The sequence below is a fragment of the Colius striatus genome, chromosome 7 (assembly GCF_028858725.1).
Source record: "Colius striatus isolate bColStr4 chromosome 7, bColStr4.1.hap1, whole genome shotgun sequence".
NCBI lineage: Eukaryota > Metazoa > Chordata > Aves > Coliiformes > Coliidae > Colius > Colius striatus.
Genome location: NC_084765.1, coordinates 37813137 through 37836429, shown reverse-complemented (window position 1 = coordinate 37836429; position 23293 = coordinate 37813137). Strand labels below are relative to the sequence as shown.

General features: G+C 41.1%; 1 protein-coding gene across 5 annotated transcripts in view; it reads left to right on the top strand.

Annotated features, from left to right (window-relative positions):
• The first annotated feature begins 7213 nt into the window (after window positions 1-7213).
• The window catches only part of ADAMTSL3 (ADAMTS like 3), a 189670-nt gene continuing 173590 nt past the window's right edge, over window positions 7214-23293 (top strand). For 2 of the 5 annotated variants that reach the window (XM_062000544.1, XM_062000542.1), the window contains exons 1-2: window positions 7944-8082; window positions 9342-9433. In XM_062000544.1, the coding sequence (XP_061856528.1) occupies window positions 9359-9433 (75 nt within the window). In that variant the 5' untranslated portion in view covers window positions 7944-8082; window positions 9342-9358. Of the gene's footprint in view, window positions 7290-7943; window positions 8083-9341; window positions 9434-23293 lie in introns of those variants that run through there. The other 3 variants (XM_062000545.1, XM_062000540.1, XM_062000541.1) reach the window with 2 other exon arrangements.

Here is a 23293-nt window from a genome sequence, read left to right as displayed (position 1 = left end):
CATGTCTAGAGCTAGTGAAGACAGATTGAGCTCCACTAGCCTGAATATGGTTGCCACACTACTAGAGCATATATGGAGGCTTCATGAGAAAACCAGAGACTACTCACCAAAATGGTTAAAGGCCAGTGTCTGTTTCTGTTATTAGTGTTAATATACATAGATGGCAAAACCCTTTCCAGAACATGTAACCACACAAGTAATCCTCCTGTGAGGTACTTCATCTGCATCCCCTTGCCTAATTAAATTAAGCAGGATAAGTCAGTTTGCAGTGGCTTTTGCCTGTGTTGGAACAACAGCCCTCTATGAGGTAGCAATCAGTAAAGAAATGAAATTCTTTGTGGCATTCCCACATGCAAAAGTTATCAAAAGATTGTGAAGGGTAAAATATGATATCTAGAAAGTATTCCTGATAGCAACTTTTTGTAGGTGACACCTGATTCTGTCTTAAGGCTCTCCTGTTTTCTGGTGACTCTCATGTACGAACATGGAGAAGCTGTTCCTGTGTACAGTTTATGTTGGTACTGCTATGACTAGAATCAAGCTCACTGATGGAAGATGTGTGCTGTCTTGTAAGTAGAATGCACCTTAGTTTCTGTAAGGAATGTCTATACAGAATGAGGAGGAAAAGAAGTGTTGAGTACTGCATGGGTCTTCAAAAAGAGAATTTTGTTCTATAGATTTTACTAATACCTGTGTCAGACTTTGAAGAAATGTCACAGATTATGAGCTTACAGTCTCATGGATCTCACAGCATAAGGCAACAGAACCAGCAAAGAAGAAAATACAAAGGAAAGTATAAAATAATTTGGTTTTGCAGTGACTATATAGCTCCAAACTGTGACTTTGGAGCTTTACAAACTTTCTTTCCCTCCAACCACCAAATCTAGCTAACCCTTCTTTATCCCCATTGTCAAACACTGTATTCAATAATATCATCATTGACCTTTTATAAGAGTAACAAGTACATCTACTGGCTCTCACAGGAGCCAGGAACCACCCCTGATCTACCAGCAAAGTCAAATTTGAGTCCTGTGTGAAAAGGAAGTCACTTCCATCTCTTTTAGCGAAACATAATAACAAAAATGTCTACATATAAATATAAATCCAGGCAGCACTGCTGATTTGAGATGAGTTGAATTCATTTCATAGGGAGCACATAGTTTATCCCTCTGCTATTACACTTGCCCCAATACCTCACTCAATACAGAGGTCTTAGGCTGCAGCCAAGCCATGGTGAGGAGAACGGATACTCTTGCTTGGTGATCATTCACCATATACTCTCTTAATGAAGATTAGAAACATACAACTCAAGAAACAGAGCATTTGCCAACATAGCAAATAGTACACTATTGCATTCTTGGTTTGGGGCTTCATGTCTGATTTGCTGCTTTGTTCCCAAGTGCACAAACTTACAGGAGTGTGCAGCCGTTTTGTGTTTGGAGGTTTCTTGTAGGGGTTTTTTTTCTGTGTTTGCATTGACACACAGACTCTGTGACAAAGTGGGAATTTTGTATCTCTTACTGACAAACATTTGAAGCACCATGTCACTTTTCTCTTGACCTCATCTTTGGGTTGAAAATTTAGTTTTTTAAGCTGTTTCAGCTGTTACCCTTGCTTATTCTTTCCTTGGGTTTTGCTGCATTTTCCTATACTAATCATCCATTTTCTGCTTTCATAGCCACATTCTTTGTCACTAGTGTTCCTCCCAATGATGTATCATGTCTGTCATCCAACCTTGTATTTTTTTTTCACTTCTTCTCACTGTTTGCTCCTTGCTTGTGTTCTGTTCCTCTGTTTCCATATAGGTGTGCATTTTAGACGTGTAGTGACATGCAGAAGTTGTCTCATGAGATATAGGTTACCTGCCTTAGTCTTTCTACTTTTCCCTATTTAATCATTACAGTGAGGGCAGTAGTTGCCCTGCTGACTTTTGTCACTCACAACTTGCAACATAACTGATTTCTTCAGAGCCCTGTTTCTGCAACAAGTGTTGCCTCTTTCACATGATGTTTTTAACAATCACAGAAGTACAAGCCATCACAGGCTGAGGAAAACAGATTGTTATCACTGTTGCATGAGAAGAAAATGGCAGACAAGCACAGGAATTAAAATCTGGCATATCCACAGTCCTCAGTGGGGTTGCATTTTTTTGCAAAGTAGGGAAAAATATCTGTGAAAGAACACATAGGTATGTGTAAATGAACTGAAGCGATTTTACCTCTGCAATGAATTCTTCATTTTGCCTTATCTTCATTCAGTCTCATCTCCACAAGTTCATATTTTCTAATTATGCCCACAACAAGCACCTAAATTCTTTTGAAAATACATGGCTGCCAGGCCACAAAATGGTCATGTAAATGGATGCTGAATTCCTCTCAGAATGTCAGTAGCAACATTTTAGTTAGGGCTATGAAATCTGAACTACAACAAAAAGCAAGTATATGCCATCTGAATTAAGATGTGTTTTGTTTATTTTTTATGGAGAGTCATGAAATGTAATGCATCTGCTGCTATCATAACTGTGCAAATGAACCACAAGTGGTTCTCCTCGAGAATAAAGAGGATTTGAAGGACGAGAGAGGACAAACGCTTGAAATCGTGACCATTTGGGTATACTGTATTGGTTAATGATAGATTCATTTAAACACAAGCTGAGAGGAAAACAGTAGTTTTAATCTATGTTTAGGTTTATATATAAAGTAGTTTTTCTTTAAGCCACAGGAATTTTTTTTGCTGCTTAGTGTATTGATGGAGCTGTTTCCAAAGCCCAGGGCAAGGATCAGCGTGGAACGCAACGGGTTCCATAACACCAAGAAATCAAAGGCACGGTGCTGTAGCTGAACTTTGTACCTTTATTCTAATAGAGGCTTTATTCTTTATAGGGTATAACATATTTGTGAAGTGTGACAGTGCGTGATTGCTCTCTACCCCGGAGAGCTTGTTATTTCAGGGTAAATAAGCACTCTGTACAAATACAATGTAGGGCCAAAGAACTGATTATACTGTGTCAGGGTTCTCATGACTCTACTTACAGGAAATTTAACTTTTTCATTTTATTAGTCAATCAGGTGCAGCTCTATTACTGATAACATTGAGGCCTCAACCCAAAATTCAGTTTCTGCATGGGGCCTTGGCAGGATACTTCCAGTTTTGGTATTCATTAGACATAATCCCCATTTATGAGCCAAATGCTGTTCTGCAGTGTTTTGGTGGATTTTAGATTTGTAGTTATAGCCAAACATATTTTTTCTTGAATAGTATAGGCTTTTGTTATGATGAAAGAAACACCTTCATGACCATCGGATTTGCTTAGCTGAACTTGTTTTGAGAGGGTATTTATTAATGAGAGGAGTCTACAGAAGAAGTATGTATACCTATGTTTCAGGACAAAGATAAATAGAAAAATGTGGGTTTTCTCATTCAGATGTGAAGGTTTTCTATTAATGTTCACTGAAAGAGTGAAATAGAGTGATTATTGGTTTTGGTTTAGTTTACCAGACCAGAGATCTATTTTTCCTCAGTTCTGCCCTTAGCTATATCTTGCTGTACCTTTTTTTTTTTAACCTGCACAGAGTGTAAGTTGAAATTTTCTGTTACAACTGAATATAAATCAACAAATGACAAAGCATTTCATGGTTGTTTTCAACAGAGAAGACACATGGTCTTAAGTCTGTACGAAACAAAGGATCAACCCATCATCTTTCCAACCAGCTTCCTCATGAGACATCATGCCAACTGTACAGATGGACAAGACCATAATTATGTGTTCAATGAAATAATACGTGCAAACATCCACATTTCACAATTTTATGAACAATAAAGGCTTTACAGCTGTCATGTTTAATGCCATTTAAATGATGCAGATTTTAGAAAGCAGCAAAAGAAAGGCATATGCTAATAACAAGAGACAAATACTGGAGTTCTGCATGTGAACTCTGAGTGTTCATGATAGTTTCCTATTCCAAAGTCTTATACCAGCTCTGCCAAGCTAGTGTGATGCCAGTGGGAATTAGAAGACTGTGGGGTAAGAACTGCTAATAAGGTAAGACCTAAAGGACTTGACACTGCACCAGGAGTTGTGCAAACATAATGTAATAGATAGACAATGATAGTTCCAGCCTTGGAGAGTTTATAATTCATACAGGCAAGACAGAATGACCAGAAGGGAAGCTAAGTGTTTCCTCAGAAAAGGGTGATTTACTTTAAACTGGAATGGTCAATTAGTTTTTGCTGAATTGCTGACAAACTTCTCAAGGGATGAAAATTAGGTATCCACAAGCTCTCATTTTGTGACCTTGAACTGCAGAGTGTGTATTGAAGGAGTCTGCCATGGAGCTGCAGGTGTTGTGAATTTTGAAGTGGTTGCTTGAAAGAGATCTTGCCTGTACACCTGAGTTTCATTTAGTTTTTCTTGGCTCAGCAGAAGGAGCTATGGAGATCTCCAACAGGACTCAAAATCTCCAAGCTGGCAGGTTCACTGAGAGTCTGCAGAGGAAAGAGTTCAGTGGCAGGAATGTGGAGTAAGGCTGAGGTGAAGAAGTAAATTGGAGAAAGGAGACAAATGAGCATTCAATGAGGATGAGCTTCACATAGGAAAAAACCAATCTGTCCAAGCTCTGTATAGTTTCCAGTAGCAGAGCAGTGGTATTTTTATGCTCCAAATACCATTATTTCCTGGGTGCTCACTTTCTTCTCGGAAGGGATGATTTCAACGTAGTAAAAGCAAAACCAGACCATAGGTAGTGGGGTAGAAAGAGATTAGTAACACTGTCAGTAGCTTGGGCAAGACACATTGACAATTCCTGTTTCATTAGATAGGTACCACAAGGTACTTTCAATATTTATTATAAGGCTCCTGTCTGACATCTCCCTGGGGCTAATGCTTGCAGGTGCTTACCTCCATTTTCTCACATGCTGTATAAATTCAGAGATAGAGCCTGTAACCTGGGAATTAAGTGTGTATGTAAGCAGCAGTCTTAAGCTGCTGAATCTGATTGGAGGTAGCCTAGGCTACTTCTGTTACAAAACTTTTCTATTCTCAGTTTTATTGCAGAAGATGAGCAAATGTTACTGATACTTGTGTGTACATGCTGATTAATTGTCCTTTATAGCTAGGGATGCACACAGCCAACTGGTCTGAAACAAGTGACCGGGAGCAGCACTGAAAGAAGGTATCAGAGTAAGCTGGGAGGAGAAAGTGGGGAGGACAGAGATGAATAGCACTGTAAAAGGGGAAAGCAAACAAATGCTGACTGGCATTCTAATTTGGAAAATGCCATTAGAATCTGAGACAAACGCTTCCATGCAATCTATGGCTCATACCAGTGCTAGGAACACAGCTAGAGCTATTTTGTCTAAATATGCCCACCTGGCAATAGCCTACTCTACAATTTTTGCCTCGGGGACCCAGGAGACTGCTTCATTTTTGAAGGGTAAATGATTGTGAGAAGTGATATTCTAAATAATGGCCTTGAGAGACAACTGCATCCTGTAGTTGTGAGCATATTTTGGGTTTGCTCATGTAGTACTACCAGCCATAGTTTTGGGACAAGAAAGTGGATTTTCTGCATCAGTGGATCTAATGACTAAATTCTGTCTTTAAAATCCCTTGTGATCAAGTCTGAAGTGTATGTTGACTGCACTGGTATATCTTTTTTGAAGATAACAAAGGACAGTGGTGTAACTGAAGTCACAGTTAAAGGACTATGTGGTTTAAGTAACTGTAGCAACTGAAATGGATGGAAAGCAAAGCTTTCCAGATAGCTGATATACTTCCAGCTGACCAACGTAGTGGGTTTGTGTGGCCATGCTTTGGTAGTGGAGGGGCTACAGAGGTGACTTCTTTTAAAAAAACAAACAAAATACCACTATCAGAAGCTTCCCCTGGGTCTGATAGGGCCAGTGTCTGTCAGGTCTGAGATGGACCCATTGCTGATCAAGGCTGAGCTAATTAATGATGGAGGTAATGGCTCGGGGATTAACATAATTGAGAAGGATAGGAAGGTACTGTGAGGTGCTAAACTGCAACAGAAGAGGGGAGTGAGAATGTGAGAACAACATCTCTGCAGACACCAAGGTCAGAGGAGAAAGGAGGAGGCACCCAGGCACTAGAGCAGAGACTCCCCTGTGACCTGTGGTGCAGCCCATGGTGCAGCAGCTGTGCCCCTGCAGCCCATGGAGGACCACAGTGGAGCAGAGCCACATGCGGTGGTGGAAGACTCCATGCCAGAGCAGGTGGATGCCTGAGGAATGCTGAGCCCACACTGGAGCAAGTTCCTGGAAGGACCTGGGAACTGACGGAGAGAGAAGTGCATGCCAGACCAGGTTTGTTGGCAGGAGTTTTGGCTCCACGGGGGACCCACACTGGAGCAGTTTGTTCTTGAAGGACAACTTCACCTGTGGATGAGACCCATGGTGGGGCAGTTCGTGAAGAACTCACACTGCAGAAGTTCATGGAGGACTGTGTCCTGTGGGACAGTAGCAGTGGGAATTGTGTGGAGGGCTCGCCTGAGAGGAAGCAGCAGTGAAGACCATCTGTGATGGACTGATCATAAGCCCCATGCCTGTTCTGCTGTGCTGTTGGTGGAGGAGGTAAAAGCTCAGGAAGAAGGAAGGGGTGGGAGGAGGAGTTTTAAGATGCAGTCTTTATTTCTCATTTCCCTACTCTGTTTTGATTGTTAATAAATCAAACTAGTTTGTCCCAAATCGAGTCAGTTTTTCCCATGAGGCTAATTGCAGAATGATCTCCCTGTCCTTATCTCGACTCACGAGCCCTTTGTTATATTTCTCTCTCCCCTGTCCGATTTAGGAGGGGGAGTTGATAGAACGGCATTGGTGGGCACCTGGCACCGAGCCAGGGCTAAACCATCACAGCCAGGTATTAGGACAATAAAAGGTCAGGTCCTTGGCAGTACTGTAGGGCTCAGCGTGAACCTGCGGGCAAAGCAGGCTGTGAGGCTGACCGCGGAGGCAGCCTGGGCAGTGCAGGCGCTGGGGGCAGGCCAGGGGTCCGCGGCTCGGCCCCGCTGCGGCGGGTCCCCGCCGGGCTGGTTTCGGCAGAGGGCACTCTGCTCCTGGCGATGGAGGAGCGCTTCCCGGGCGGCGAGAAGCCGACGCGCGCTGGAAAAGTTTCCAGTGCAACATATTTGAACAAACTCTTCATCGGTTATGTTTAGTTCACTGGAGCGTATTTTTAACTTCAGTGGCGGGGATAACTGCCCTTTCTCGACGTGCTGCTCTTAGCGGACTCAACGAAAGCTCGGGACATCGGTGGGAGCCGTAGCGCAAAGGTAGAGGATTTAGTGTTCCTGCTCAGCAGCCCAAAGCTTGGGAGGAGAGCGGGAGCGAAGCCGTCGTATGAGACACCCTCGTCAGATTTACAGTAGGAAACCTAAAAATATCGTAAAGGGCAGCATGATTAAAGACCTCCTCGCTGTGCGAGCAGATTTGCAGCTGTATTGTGAGAGTTACTTGGAGATGAGACACAGGATGGTTGTGGTTTTGGAAGCTGCTTCGCATCAGATTTGGGGGCTGACTTCACGGTAGCTTTTGCCCCGCGGGACAAGACGAACCACTTGGTCTCGGGCTGCCGGGGTCTCGGCCGCCGACACCGGGGCCACTGCCAGCGCCTCCGCAGGCGAGGTGGGGGGGCAGCCCCGTTGGCCGGGCGCCCGCTCGCGCTGGCCGCGGCGGCGGAGGCTGCGCGGGGGGTGCCGAGCCGCGGCGGCGGAGGCTGCGCGGGGGGTGCCGAGCCGCGGCGGCGGAGCGGGCGCCGGGCCGGGCCGCGGCCCCGCAGGTGGAGGCGCCCGGGCGCCTCTGGCCGGGGCCGGGCTGCGGCGGGCGGGGGCGGCCGGCTGCCAGCAGCCTGTAGGACCTTGGCTAACGTGCGGCGGTGGGCTGGAGCCTGGCGCGAGGGAGGGGCCGCCGCTCGCGATGCAGGATGCTGTATCCCCGGTGCCGTGACAGGCGCGGCTCTCCCCTGCCCCGCGAGCGGGAAGGAGGCACCGCTCAACCGGACCCGCCGCCCGCTCGGCCCCGGCCCCAGCCGCGCTGCTCTCCCCGCCCTGCCGGGCGCCGCATCAGGTGGGTGAGCGGAGCCCTGCGGTAGCCCGGGATGCCCTCGGGCCGGGCGGGCTCCCAGACCCCCTTTTCCCGGGCGGGTTCCCGCGGCGGGCCGGAGCGGGCGGGTGCAGCGAAAGCGGGGAGCTCGACCTCGGTCGAGTGGTCCTAGATGAGTCTCCGGGAGGGCACAGAGGCAAGAGTAGCTTGGGGAGCCCAAACACCAACACCTGTGAGGTACAGCAGGCTGATGCCTTTTGCCGGTTGTGGCTTTGGGCAACGCCTGGCTAGGGGAAAAATAACTCTTCCTTCTCTTATTGCCATAGTTGATCGAAACTTTTGAATGACAGGAGCATCTACGAGTGCTACAGGTTTTGGGAGGGAGAGGAACTTTTAAATTTCTTTTGGAGCCGGGGAATAAGCACCTTATTTCTGTAGGGAATGTCAGTTATGCTACTTGACAGGTGCAAGAACTTTGGATAGATGGCTTTCCTTTGGGGATAGAAGAGATGTGCATTCACTGTGGGGCTGTGCAAAATAGTGGGGTGGTGGCTGGGAGGAGGGGAAGGAGGGCAGTTTGTATTTGCAGGCATGTGTTTTAGGGGTGTGTGGAGCTTGTACTGTTTTTAGATCACTGTGGTAATGAGCAGTCCAGTCTGAGGCAAAAAGATGCATTAGCACTAGGAATTAACCAAATTAGCGGCATTATTACATAAGCTTTTTCTTGTCAACTGGAAACTGAAATCTTTACTAAAAGTGCTAGTTTAGTATTGGCCCTACTATGGTGATGATCACTAAACTGATGGTTTTCTTTTTCTCTGCCCTGGTCACTTAGTTGCTGAGCTGTTATGGTCAGAACTTTCAAAGATGGCACAAATGACTGCTGAAGTCCTAGGGCTGGGCTCTCAGCTTTAAGTGGGTAAAAATGCTGGAACAGACCTTCAGAAATCCTGATTTTACCTTCCAGAGATCAAGATGGGGCTTCCAATTTGATAAATTCTCCTCCATTCAGGAGATTATCAAACTTGCCTACTCTTGCCTTCTGCCCTGAACCTTTCATTTCCTCCACTTTCTGTTCTCTCATTGGAGCTACCTCACCCTGCAGGCTGTGCTCATGGCATGCACTGTGCGCCTGCTCCTCTGGCCAGCATAAATCTCTGGTGTTTGCATTGCTTTTCTTCCAGAGGCCAGTTCCGTGCCTTTGCCCAGTTTGCTTTAGTCATTGAAATTCTGGCGAAGCCCACTTGATTTTGTTTGTAACTTGAAACAATTTCTCTCGGCAGAGCCCCAAGGCACGAGGATGGCCAGCCCTAAAGCCACAGGGCTCTCCTGGGAGATCACTTGGCTTGCTATTGCTATCTATGCTCACTTACAGGTAGGTAATGAGCTTGTTGTTGTTGTTGTGCCTGGTCCTGCACACTTCAAATTACTGTTTTTTAGGCATAAAACTGTTGAAGGAACTGTACTGCAAATAGAAGGCTCCCAGTGAGAAGTTTTTCCTTTCACTGAACTGAATTTCAAAGACATCCATTTGGGAAATTAATATTCATTCTCGTCCTAGTAATATTGTACCTGACTTTACCGTGTGGGGACCAAAGGGAGATCTTGCCAGATGTGTAATGCCATGGGTCTTTCTAGGCAGCACAGCTGCTCTTTGCCCCTAGGAGGTTTAGCACCTGATAAATGTTAAGATACTCTAAGTGGCAAGGGTTATATAAATACCTGGGTAGAAACATGTAAAGAAGTCAGTGTTGGGGTGGTGAGGAAGGTGGTCCAAAAAGGACTTTGCTTCAAGTTTTCAATGAATACAGGAACCACAGAGGAAAACCATAGCTGCCAACTGATCTATTGCCTGACACATGAGCCTAATCAGTTCCAAGAAGTGAGTATTTCAAGAAATATGGTGTGCTGGCATGCAGCAGAAATGTTGTTACAGTATGTCATTCTCTGTACTGATAGTTCCTGCAGCACAGAACGTTTCAAGGATTCTTCAGTATTAAATATATCCAAATCCAGAAATCCTTAGAAGAGGACAGATGAAGAAACTGAAGATGTTTTTTTCAGTAAACAGCATGATTTTTAACAGTATTGTAGCAGTTTTTGTTTGCACTATTGCAATGCTGAGAAGCCTGGCGTGCTGGGCATTATATAAATGGCCATCCTGAAGAATTCTGAATTGAAGGATAATACAGCAGGCAAAAGTAAATTCAAAAGGGATATGATGAATGGAGGAGACTATGCTACACAACTGAGTAAACTACAATCAATTTAGGGTGGACTTTGAAGCTTAAGGTAGTGGGAATGGGGCTTCAACCCATCCTCAGTGTCACTGCTGAGTGAAGTGTGCTGTGAGTCACTGGGCAGGTACCTGTTGATGAACACTTCCTCGTGCTGTGATTGGTTGCAGCTAGTCATGAGAGTACACTTGGGTAAAGGACTTGCTGTTAAAGTAAAAAATATGGCATTAGTATGAATTGTGTAGTAAACCACAATGCATTATGTGCCTGACCAAGCAGATGGGGCAACAGCAGGATCTCCTTTTTGCTTGCCTATTTCTTAGGCAAGAACAAAAATGTTACTGATTTGCTGTAACTGTTCAGCTTTTTATTTTTGAGGGCAAGCAGTTGGGTGATGCTGTAATAACAGGCCCTATAAACCACTGAAAGGGCTATGTAAAGTTCACTTAACAGTTAAATTCAGTCTAAGAATAAAAGTTCAGAGAAAGGAAATGTCAACTTTGTGTTTGGGCCTTTTGGTTATGAAGAGACTTTTCTTTTTCTTTGATAAAGTTTTTTTTGGTATTTTTTCTCTTTCATGTTTTTCTGATTGTAGAACTGGAACCGGTTGTGGCATAGTTTCCTCTTCTCCACAAATGGTTTGGCATAGCTTCACTTGTCTCTCAACAACCCAAACACATTGTAGTAATCAATAGGCTATTGTGAGTAGCTTTATGAACATTGCAGTCCAGGTCAAATTTTTGGGTCTTGGTTGTCCTTTAAAATATTCTAATCTATTTGGCATATTTGAGTCATTAGCACTTAACCCCAGTCTTGTAGGAGGCCCTTCTGCTCCCAAGTTTTAGGTGTTTTATCACAATTTTAAGCATATTAAAGATATTTTATATTATTTAGCATAAGATTTTTTTCTATTCAATAACCATTAATTCTTTAATTGGTTGCTTGGGGCCATACTATATGGACCACACACAGTCATTCTGCCCTAATATTGCACCATAGCTTCCACTTATGTTGGTTTTGGCTATTGAAGTGCTTGTGTCTGGAGCTAATCAATTAGAAACAATTGGATGCTGGGCAAGGTCACAAGTCTCTGTCATGCCACTTATGTGCAATTGATTAATTTCATCCTGCTTGAGGCAGGTACAGAATAAAATAATGACCGTTTTAAAGGAATGTGATGGAAATGTGGTATAAATATAATGCAAAGAAAACTTTAACATGAGAAGTTGTGAAAAAGAGGTAGCTGTTACTGAAGAAATGGGAGTTACCTTTGGTTATAGGAGCCCTTTCTGATTCTTCATAGTGACAGTGACAAGCACACCACAGCGTTTTGGCTCCAAACTGAACTCTGCCGTTACAGATATGCAGCATCTCAAGTACGATGAAATTACTTTGTCAAGGCCAGATTAGTCACTGTACCAGTAGATAAGTTAGATTTCATAGGATAACCCAGTGAATAGTTTACTTCTGAGTTGCCTGTTCACTGAATCTGCTCTGTGACCAAGAGCAGGGGCATAAATGACTCAGGAGGAGATCACTTAGGTGCTAGGCTTGGCTGTGTTCTTTTGCAGACATAAAGCCTACTTTCTCTAATATGTGCCAATGTAAATGAAATGAATGGAACTGCATTAATCTAAAGCCAATGGTGATCCAAGCAAATGATGTCTGCATGTTTTCCTTCAAAGTAAACAAAAAACCTCCACCACCAAATGGTAGCAGAAACGTGGAATGATTTGTTGTTGCTAAAGATTTAAGTGATGAATCTATCATTACTGTATTCCACTGCCTAGATGTATCTGTGAATATTAACTATATCCTTGGCCTCGAATGGAATTATTCAGGTGTATTTATTGCTAAATATGGTGAAAAAGGATCCTAATTTTTCTCATATGGTTGCAGGTGAGCTATCAACACTATAGATTTTAGGAGATGGCTCAGACTGGTAACCAACTCTTTCTTAACCTTATGATAACGTTTTATTGCGCCGTTGAGCTAGATGCTCAATGCTTGTTATGCGAGGTATGTAAGACTGTATATCTGTATATTGTTACTAATGGCAGCAAGAAATGATGGCTAGCAGATGAATATAGACAAATACTAAGAATTATTGTTATCAGTTATCATTTTTCACACTGATTCATTTTAGATTTACTCTCTGGTGCGTTGCTTTCAAATCAAGAATACGCTGATGTTTTCTTAGGTTCCTCCAGTCCAAATTACACCCTCTATAAATCAGTTTGTTTCTCTTCTGAAGAGAATGAGGTTGCTAATGTCTGAGGAGGAAATAACAGTAAAGACACAGTGTCTGGATATTTAAGAAGCATTAGCCCTGGGTTTCTATGGAAGGAAAAGTTTCACAGGTCACATATTCATTGAATAAACTGTTGGACACTCCCATGATTTATCTTTCTGCAATCCCTGCCTGCATTATGGGGTTGTTTCTAACTATCTGTATATTTTGGATACAAAGGATATACATGCTGAAAACATTATCTTATACAAAATGATTCTGCCATAACCAATCTGCCAAAAACTACCAAGATAGTAAATGTCTTTAAGGTTGAGTTTTGCAAGGCCAAAAATCTGATGTCCATTATATGACATAGTGGACTTGGGGACCGTCTTTGTGGAAAACCTTTGGAATATTGTTTTACAGTCACTGAGTGTATTACACGCTGATGTCCAGAAAACAGATTGTGATCTACATGCCATACAATAGTAAGGATTCTTAAATCTCCAGTAACTTTAATAAAAAAAATATCAAGATGAGATTTGCAAATCCAAAGTTAAATCTGAAGCGGTTTCCCTTCTAGGCACGTTGCAATTTTGCATCTATTTGGAGTTTTGCCATCATCCTCAACAGGCCTGTGGTTTTGTTCTTAGCTTGAAGATTGAAATGCCTCTACTATAGACAAATAACACTTTTGAGACTCTGTAGAAGTGTTCTGCCTTAAAATATTCATTGTTATTGACAAGGTTGTAACTCGGTGACAACATTACCAGAAAACTTAGTTTCTGAACTTGCTTTGAGTTTATGACTAATAATGATTGCTCAGCCAGTGCTCATAGGATCTGAACTGCTGTTACCCCCACTCTACAATCCAAAAGAGTTCAATTGCCAGAAAAATTGGGATGAATCTCTTATGTGACTTGAGACACAAACTATGTATGAATATTTATTTTTTAAAATGCACTCATAAAAAGTTTTAAGTCAGCTATAGGAGGAGACCAAGAGTACAGATGATACTAGTGAAGCCATCCTTTCACTATCTCATTTATTGTTTTAATTTTATCAATACATATTTTTATCACAGTGACATGAATGATGCAGTGATACAGCTCAGAAAATAGAGCTTTGGTTATTCAGCTAAAACATGGACCAAACCCATTTATCCTAATGCAGGAAAGGTGGTTTAATCCCATCATCCAGCTTGATTTCAAATTCTGCATCTACATCTTCAGACATGAGTGATAATTTCTGATGGGGTTACAGATGTGGGGTTACAGATATAGGCAGAGCTTCAAATCAGTTTGTGTGGAGAGCTGCCAATTTCTGGTTCCAAAACTAGATATCCAGGAGTTGAACGCTTTTAAAGGAGCTTCAAGTGCAGAAATAATCTCTCACAACAGCGAGTGGCTTCTAATTTCTCTTGAAAAAGTTGTGAAGAAATGAAGGAAGAGCTCTAGTATAATCTTTGGTTTTAGCAGCTACTTGGATGCGTAGTCATTGATAATGACTCATCCAGTTCTGCTTGGTGCAGCTGATTTCTTCGTATCCCTTACCAAGTTGTGACATAAGCAACACCGAGGTAGCAGTTTTGCCCAGTGCACCTAATTCCATTCCTACCTTTGCATCACAGAACATGTACGTGAGTGGCTGTACAAATACTAAAGCCCTTTTACTGTTCTTCCAGAAATCAGGATTTGTCCATCCAAAAAAAGGAGTTTTGCTCAATGCTCACTGGACTCCAAGAGCTGGGGTTTAACTAGACACCAAATATAATGTGGCTTCCAAAAAAGTAATGAAATATGCTAGTTTCAGTGATAGTGGGAGCAGATTTATAACTGTGTCTCCATAAGTGTTTGTGTTGTAAGGCTATGCAAGAAATCTTTGGGCATGAGTTATATTATACTGTGCAAATGTTTTACTTCATGGTTAAGTCAGTGTGTTGTTAAGATTTTATCCAGTTGGTAATACCGTTGATGGCCATGTGACTGTGTACAGTCCAACAGTCTTACTTGAACAGTTCTAGTGTAATTCTTACTATGCAAAATCTCTGTCAAACAGAAAGGGTTTGTGCGTGGTGGTGAAAGCATGGGTTTGTTTTTGAAGTGCAGTTTGCTAATGAGCACAACATTCATGAAGGAACATTGGATACAGCCATGGCAACTCTGAAGAGTTGCAGTGTATAGCACTGATGTTCTGATAGGCTCATCATATTTAGCTGATTAACCCTAAACTTTCACTCTTAAAACTCTTTTGAAAGACTAGTTTTTTGGTGTGTAAATTCTAGTGTCTTGGTGTGTAGCTGTTTGATAACACTTGAGAAGTGCAAGTGCAAGCATCACGTGTTTATAAAGGGAGGGCAGTTTGTGAAAACTTGGCCTAATGTATCCCTTCCAGACAGCAGATTACATAAATTGTTTAGAAACACTGTTGTTTCTGTTTCTAATTTTATATTTATTAGATTTAAGATCATTATGGAGAGAAAATGAAAACAGTGTCCTCAGTCTGTTTTGAGAAATGTGGTTTCCAAGAATTGTCAGTTTGTCATGCTTCTGGATACACTAGAAACACAGTGAGTGCAAGTCAGCTCGACTCAATTGTGAAACAATACTAAAACTGCATTTATGATTGCAATTACCAGACTGTTGTTGTATGCTAACTGTTGTCATTAGTGTCACGGTGGGAGGTCGCAACTGGTTAATGATGCTGTTTTGTAGCATTAAATAAGCAGAGCATTTGTTTGTGTGTGGAAACATATATTTATGTACATTTTTCTCTGTCATCAGGTGCCTTGCCAAAAATTGAAGCTGCTTAAAATTTATAGGATGCAGTCTCTTGTCAGTGCATGGAAGCAGAACAGGGTATTGTTTAGAGTGTGTAAATGGGAAAGGGCCTAGAGAGGCTCACTCTGTAGTAAATGCAGACATAAAGAAGAGAATTTTAGCTGCCTCATCTATTGCCTTTTAGTATCATAGAAGAAAGATGACATGGGCACACCTGCACTGCAACCTAGTGAAAGGAGTAAGGGATTGTGTTCTCTCAAGCACTGTTGGGCCATAAATGTTTCCTGGCCTGCACCTTGCAGAAGCTCAGAGAAGGCTGCAGAAACTGGCTTTATTCCCAGCTGGCTGATTCAGCAAGAAAGTAACCAGCTCCGAAAAAAATCCCCCCCACTTTGTTGCAATTTCCCTGCTTGTATATGTGTCTGTTCCAGGCCATTTACCAGCGTGGAGAAATGTAAAAGGACGGTGCAAGTACTGGTTCTGATGCGCTGGTTCTGATCCATCTCTTCTGATGGGAGTTTTCCATGCTTTCCCAGCTACTGCAGCTTTGCGTTGGTGTAGTAGTGGTGTGGAAGCAGAAGGCTAAACAAGCTCAGTGCTCTCTGTGGGTGTATAACAAATGAAATATGCTAAAATATGATTTGACTTCCTCTCATGAGAGTCTCCTTTTATTAGATGTTTTCAAGGTCTCATTACTCATTTGGTGTTTTGTTTTCTCTAGTCTCCAAATAGTTTTAAACTGTTCCCTGGTTGACTAACATGGATGTTAGCTGAAAAAAGTCAACAGTGTCGTAGTGTCTTGAGTATTGCCTGCTTGGTAGATGATGTTCTAGTTGGAAACTGCCAGGTACATCCAACATACTACTGATCCTTTCAGCTGCTTGTATCAGCATACATCTGTCACTGGAGAGATGTGTATGCTGTATGCTATGTAGGGATTTTACTAACGCCACTAACTGTTAAGACTGCTTGAACAGCCTCTAGTGTTGTGGCCTGATTCTATAACTTTATTTATATGAATATAAAGTGCTTTAGGAGACTAAAATTTGCACTTTTCCTCTCGACTGGTGATTCTTAGGTAAGACATTTTTATGGAACAGCCAGCTTGGGGTTTGGCAGAAGTTAACAGTGCAAACTGAATGGTAGCAAATGCTATGAAGGGAAGGTGTAAAACAAAGCAAAGAGGATCATCCTTTCACTGTAGGAATTCCTGATTTGCCCACAAGTGAGTACTGTATAGAGTTCTGATCCCTTTATGAATGGGGTGGAAAGGCAGGAATCAACTGATAACTTATTTCTTACAGCATAAAGCTTGAGTGCCACAAAAAAAGACGACTAGGAGACAGATTCAAAACAATGTCCTCCATGTAACCATCTCTGGCACTTCTTGCTATAGTTGTTTTTTGAGAAGAAGATTACATGGATTTCAGGGGAAACAGGATGAGTACTGGGAAGATCCACTAAGTGCTACTATAAAGAAAAAACACAACAGGCTAAGAAAAGTAGGTTATTCCAGGAAAATATTGCAGGGAAGTATTGTTCTGGACATTCTCTTTGAGTGTCCAGTTATGGCCACTGTTGGAAGCTGATGAGCTGGATGGATCCTTGGTCTGGACCAGTTCAGCTATTCTTATGCCATTTCTATGTTCCTTGGGGATCTACTTGAAGATCATTGAACAAGAAATTAGAACCAATCCTAGACTTACTGTCATTTATGACTTATTATTTGAAAACTAACAAAGAAATCAGTTATCCAAACTCCAGGTGCATCTGGAGGTATGTCCTGGATGCATAAGAACTTGCTCAAAACCCATCCAGATGCCTGCATTCTGAGCTTCTTTGTGTCTGCCTGAAATGTTTTTTGTTTTCACACTGTTATGAGAGGTTTTTCTTTACAAACATTTTTATTACATTTCTGGTGCATTTTCAAGTTTTAAAGTATTGGGATGACTTTTAAAGCATGCAAGGAAGTTTGGGTCATCTTGCTTAATTGCTGGAGTAGTTTCTTGTTTTTAAACAAACACTAGTATTTCCTTGAGCAAGATAAATAGAGAAATGGCCTCTGATACTTTACTAAAGAAGGTTTGGCTTAAATTCCGCTTTCATTATGTGGTCAGTGCTTCTGTAAGACACAAATATTCCAGACATTTTCCCTTTCATGAATGAGCACTTGCCTTCACCCCAGTGTGAAACTGTGCACCCACATGCTTTTCTCATTTCCTCTTCCTTACCTCTCTCAGTTAAATTTAGAACACAATAGGTTGGTTAAAACTATAAGAAAACCTCCAGAATGCCATCTTAACCTATGAGTTTTTACCATACAGCTGTTTATCTTCTGCCTAGAGGAAACTATAAATGTATTTTTAATGCCAGGAACTGGGCTTAAAATGCCATTACTTATCCAGTGGGAATAGATTTGAAAATTGGTAAGCAGTTAGTTCAGTAGGCAAATACATTTTACTTAATGTTGCAAGTCTCATGGGCCTTTCAAATATCCTGTTAGCATCACCTGTTCTTAACTTGCAACCTTTTAAATCTTTACCTAGTCTTAAAAAGCAACGCTACTTCGAAAGGGATTTTTTTTCTGTATATTTTTAATTTTATTTATGAGCTGAATGTTAATATTTCTTAAAAAACTTGCATATTTTCTTCAAGGACAACAGAGATGTACTGGGAGCACAGCTTTTCTTGGAGAAAATGTCTTCCTGTAGATAACCATCTTGAGAAGGGCCTTAGCCGGGATAACACAACATGTGGGTTTTGTTCTGATCTTTTGAACTTGCTTGAATTATGTTCTTTGCAAACACCAATGATGTATTTGTTTATAATTGCTTATTTTTCTTGCTGAATGTAGACCTCTGCGAGCCATCTGTCATACGTCACGTAGAAGCCACTATTTAGAAGTGGGGAAAATGTAGGACTTGTAGACTTTCTTTTTTATGATTTCAAATGTTAAGGCCAGTCCTTGAGAACACTGAAGGAAAGATCTTATCTTCTTCAACTGTAGTATAAGAGTGTCCCATTGTTCCTTGTCTGCTGAAAGTCCACATAGAATCAATGATAGTATGAGGACTCTCAGCCTAGGCTCTGTAAAACCTCAGTCCTGAAAAAGTTGCAGGCTGAGCCCTGTGGCTTTTATTAGGTTGCTGTGCCACAAGTGAGACCTTATTTTGTAAAATTCAGGCTTTCTGCTTCATCAGTACAATATCTTGCACTTCAGTTGCAGTGGCAGTGAAGTCTGCAGGAGCTTCGCCTGAGCCATCAGTAGGAATTTTTCTTGAGTAAGACCTGCCCATAGGAAGCAAACTAAGGCTGAATTTCATTAGTGCTAACTAGTTGTTTATCATGTTTCCTGTTGTGTGATGTGAATCATTTTATCTCTTCTTTATGTAACTGCTAAGGACAGATGGCATTTAAAGCTGTGTCTGCAGCTGTTAGTTGTCTTGAAAATTGGCTGGATTTGTCCCTTTGGAAAGACAGCAGAGGTAATAATAATAATAATGAAAAAATGCTTTTTTCATATAAACCTTGCAAAATTTGAAGTGATTTCCTTTTTTTTTGGTGTCACTTTTTTACTATGTGTCACTGAAGACCTCTTTATCGGGTGTTCCAGACCGTCCCTGCTGGCAGGAGTTTCTCCAGACTGCTGCAGAGGGAAACATCAAAACCAGTCCTTAGAGCACATTCACTATTTTTCGGGAGAACTGAAGCAGCACATGGAAATTCACTTTTTAAATATCAATGTGAATTTTTGCCAGGTTTACTGCTTTCAGAGGATTCCTTTGAATCTTTTTGGGGTTGCACTGTCCACTGCAAGGTGCAATTTTGGTAATGAAAATAGAGGGAAACACAAACACAACGTAAACAAGAAAGATACAGAGAGTTGATTTCTACATGTAGCATTTTGTCTGTGTATATGAAAATTGACATCATGGTGTTGGAATGCTGACCGTGTTTTGCATTTTGCTTAGCTGCTCTTACTGGAAAGCATGTGTTTCAAAGGGAGTTTTCAATTTTTATAAGTCTTTGCCTCCATAATAGGCCAGTCTTATTTTGAATCTAGACTTCAGCTATGACTAAAATTTAACTCGTGAAGTAAGAGATTCCTCTGGCACAAAATGTGAACGAATTACACAAGCATTAACCAGTAATGTGCACGTCTGGACCAGAATAGCCATTGCCAAGCTTTAGTTTTCACTGTTACCACTCGACATTGTCTTACTCTGTTCCAGAATGCCTTACACTGAGAGCAAGGATACTGAATTCTGAGGAACTCCCCTCCAGAAAAGCTGTATTAAGTGTGGGGAAAGCATAGTTGGCTGCACAAAACCAACCTGTTGTGGGAAGTTTTCATAAATGTGCTTTTGTAGCTCCAGATGGGTCTGTGAAAGAAGTGAGTTGGCAAGTAAAGGAAACCAAGTAGCAGCAAGGAAAAAGTGGCACTAGCTCCTCAACTTGAGAGTAATCATCCAGATAAAATTGGCAACATTCAATTAGATTATCTGTCACTAATGGGCTGGCCTCTCTCTTCAACCTTCATAATCCAACTCATTTTCCCAGAGTTTTGGGGTTATATACTGTGTAGGAAGTTGGCAACCCAACTTTCCCATGTCATCAACTCTATCTAGTCTCCTGAGAGAAGAGTTTTCTGGTACAACATCCTTGCACCTGCTAGTTCTTCCCCAGCTCTTCTCAAAATCAGACCACTCTGAACCCATTACTGAAATTATTCCATGCTACATAAGCAGTTTGCTAATTTTTTTAACTCTGATTCCACAAGTGATGTGAGGCAGGTCCAGTTCCTTTAACCTATTTTTGTGACGAAGGACCCAAATACTTTCAGTGTCTAAGGTTGGAAAGTTAGATATGTATTGTTGTGAGAAATGACAGCTATACCTTCAAGTTAAATTAAAAGTACCTAATACCTGTCAAAGTCTATATGCCTTTGCAAAGTAAAACTAACACTTTTCTTAAAAAGAGCATTTACCACCCCAAAAAAATATAATTCCCCTTTATAGGGGAATATTTAGGTGGTGGTATGTGATGTTGAAAACCTCACAGAATCATGGAATGGTAGGAGTTGGAAGGGACCTTTAGAGATCATCTAGTCCAACTCCCCTGCAGAAGCAAGTTCACCTAGATCAGGTTGCATAGGAACATGTCCACTACTAAAGTTTTAGGCTTTTTTCTTATATGTACTCTATATGGAAATATGTGCATGTATAGTGTATGGAATTGTACTAACAAAGTCTTAGGCAAAATGAGATTGTCTTGAGTTGAGTTTTAGTCTGAATTAAGTCTTAAATAGCTGCAGGTTCCTGATGGACTCCTCTCTGCATACAAGTTCTAGGTCTGCTGTATAAAACAATATCTAGTGATTTGCCCCGGTGTTACTTTTAGTAGACAAAGCAGACACAATCAGATCTTTTTGCACAGCTAAATGAGAAGATGAGCCAAGAAAAATGAGGAACCCTGTTTCATGTTGAAGGGTGACGCAGCTCATTTGGCAGAATACCTGCTTGAACTGGGGCTTGTAGTGGCATGATTGGTCTTGTAAAGTGGAGGCCACTTGCCTGATCTATCTTTCATGTTGGAACTGATGCTTTTAATAAAGTAGCTTAGAAGAAAATCCTGTTCAGGGCTGTGTAATTAACAACACATCGGTAAGACTTGATATATGGAGTGCTTGAAACAAAATTTAGCTTGGTGGGGACATGCTTGATTCTAATGGCTCTCACTTTCAGAATCTCTTTGTGGAGGCATTTATGTTGTTACTTGCTCAGTTCTATTCATCACCACTTGTGAAGTTTTAAAAATGCTGGTGTAGCTTGTCAACATTCATTCCACTTTTTGGAGGGCTGCCGTAGCAACTAGTGCTGTTTATATGGGTGTACCAGAGGATCTCTGCTGCAGCAGTCATTCTTCTTTTTCTGTGGCTTTGCATGAGGGTTGGTGTGGGTATTGTAGAAGTGCTGGAGCTGCAAAGGCCTCTCAGTGGGATCAGTCAGTTGGTGGCTGTTATGGAGAGCAGCTCATGCTTTTCAGAGACATGTAAATTAACTCACAGGGCTTTCACCTAGCTGTTATTTTACTACTTCTTCTTCAAGTTACCTTTTTAAATTTACCAATTGAAAAAACCTGATCATAATTATTCCTAATATTTCATCAGAAAATGTCAATGTAAACAGCTAACTTTACATCTCAAATGCTCAATTATTAATTGTCGTGATAGCTGCCTATGACTTTTATTGGTTATTTTTAGAATTCTGTTTCAAGCATAGCAAGACTTGTGCAAGCTTTATTGTTAGGGGTGAAATTTAATCTTTATTAGGATTAAGTGTTTAATAGTATAATTTGCTGCATATGTTTCAGATACAAGCTGCTATGAATAGATCCTCTGTGAAAAAAAAACCCACTTGATATGTTATGTATGGACTTAAATTCAATCTGTTGTTATCTTTAGTTAAAGGAAATTATAAGAGGAGATTTACAGAGAAGGGTTTATTCTATTAACTTTAATGTCTTCAAAACATTTCTCAACTGAAGCTGAATTTAGTTTCCGTATTTTGACCTTGTTTAAATGGTGCTGTACATAACTTCCTTTGTTCCTTGAATATTATTCTCAAAATAGTACAAATTGGCTGTTTTTCATATACATGAGAAGAGAAAAATATGAGTAGTAGTAGGTGTAACTTTTATTTAAGTGTGGTGCCCTGTTACTCTATTTGTCCACTCACAGTAGACTTGAGGATTTCAGTGCAAGGTTTCCTGTTATATTACTTGGATTTTTTTTGCTGTAATTTTTATACCTTGTAGAGAACTGTGAGAAAAGTTCTCCTTTTCCTACATGTCTTCAGCCCTCAGCCTTCCATGAAGCAGTACAATGGAACATAGTCTGCATGAGGCCTTTGATTAATCTGTGAAATGCTGGTGATTGGTTTAGATTCTTATAGTTTTTTAGGTAGTTTGGAATGATTTTGTGTTTCTAAATGGCAGGAATGAATAGTTTTGGCTTATTTTGAGATTTAGAAACCATATTAAATCTTCTTGGCATAGGCATTTTGACTTAGAGTTTTTATTACCATCCCATACTTCCTTTTAAAGTGTGTCGTTGCTTCTTTGAGGTTTTATTTAAGTAGATAATCAGGCTTTTTTGAGAAATTGGTTGCATTTTTTATAGAGCAATTTACAGTCAGTCCCTTCCTCTGCTATTAAGGCTGGAGTAACACAAAATGAGGGAAATCACTGCATGCATCATTTTCACTCTAAGAAAGAAAAATCATATCGGGAAGGGGCATTTCTCATTTGGTCATTTTTGGATGGTTTTCTGCATGAGGGCAACAAATTTCAGACCTTATGTGGATGTATAGGATTTCCTTCAGTCTTTCTACCAGAAACTATAAAAAGCTTGTATAAAGGCAGAGAATTACTACAGCCTGAGTCAGGCTAGCAACTTGGCTTTTTTCACTATAATCAGAGTAAAAGAACATCTCTCTTGGCAAAAGGGATTGAACTCCAAAATAGAGATGCTCTGGACTGATAATTCCAAGCACAGCCAAGCTTGCAGAGAAATATACAGGTTAAGATTTATATTCAAGTCTTGTAACATAAAATGGATGCTGTTTAGGCTTCATATAATAACATTTTACTCTGTACAGAGTGCAGAGGAAGCCAGGCCTGTAAAAATTGCAAATGAAAGTAGTATTACTACCACAATTAACTTCAGCACATCTTAACTGTAAGAGTGAGACTATCTTATTGTTTACAATTCGTAAAACAATGGAGAAAGAGATGTATATACAGGGTAAGAATAGATCAACCAAATCAGTAAGAGCACAGTATTTCACACCACTGTGTGTAAATTCACTGTGTTGTGGTAGTTTATAGTGTCACTATTGTCTTTAGTCTGAGAAGTCATAAATACATAGAGCAAAAGAAATCTGCTGCAATTAAATAAAAGGTTGGATGAATTTATTTCCCTGCCTTTG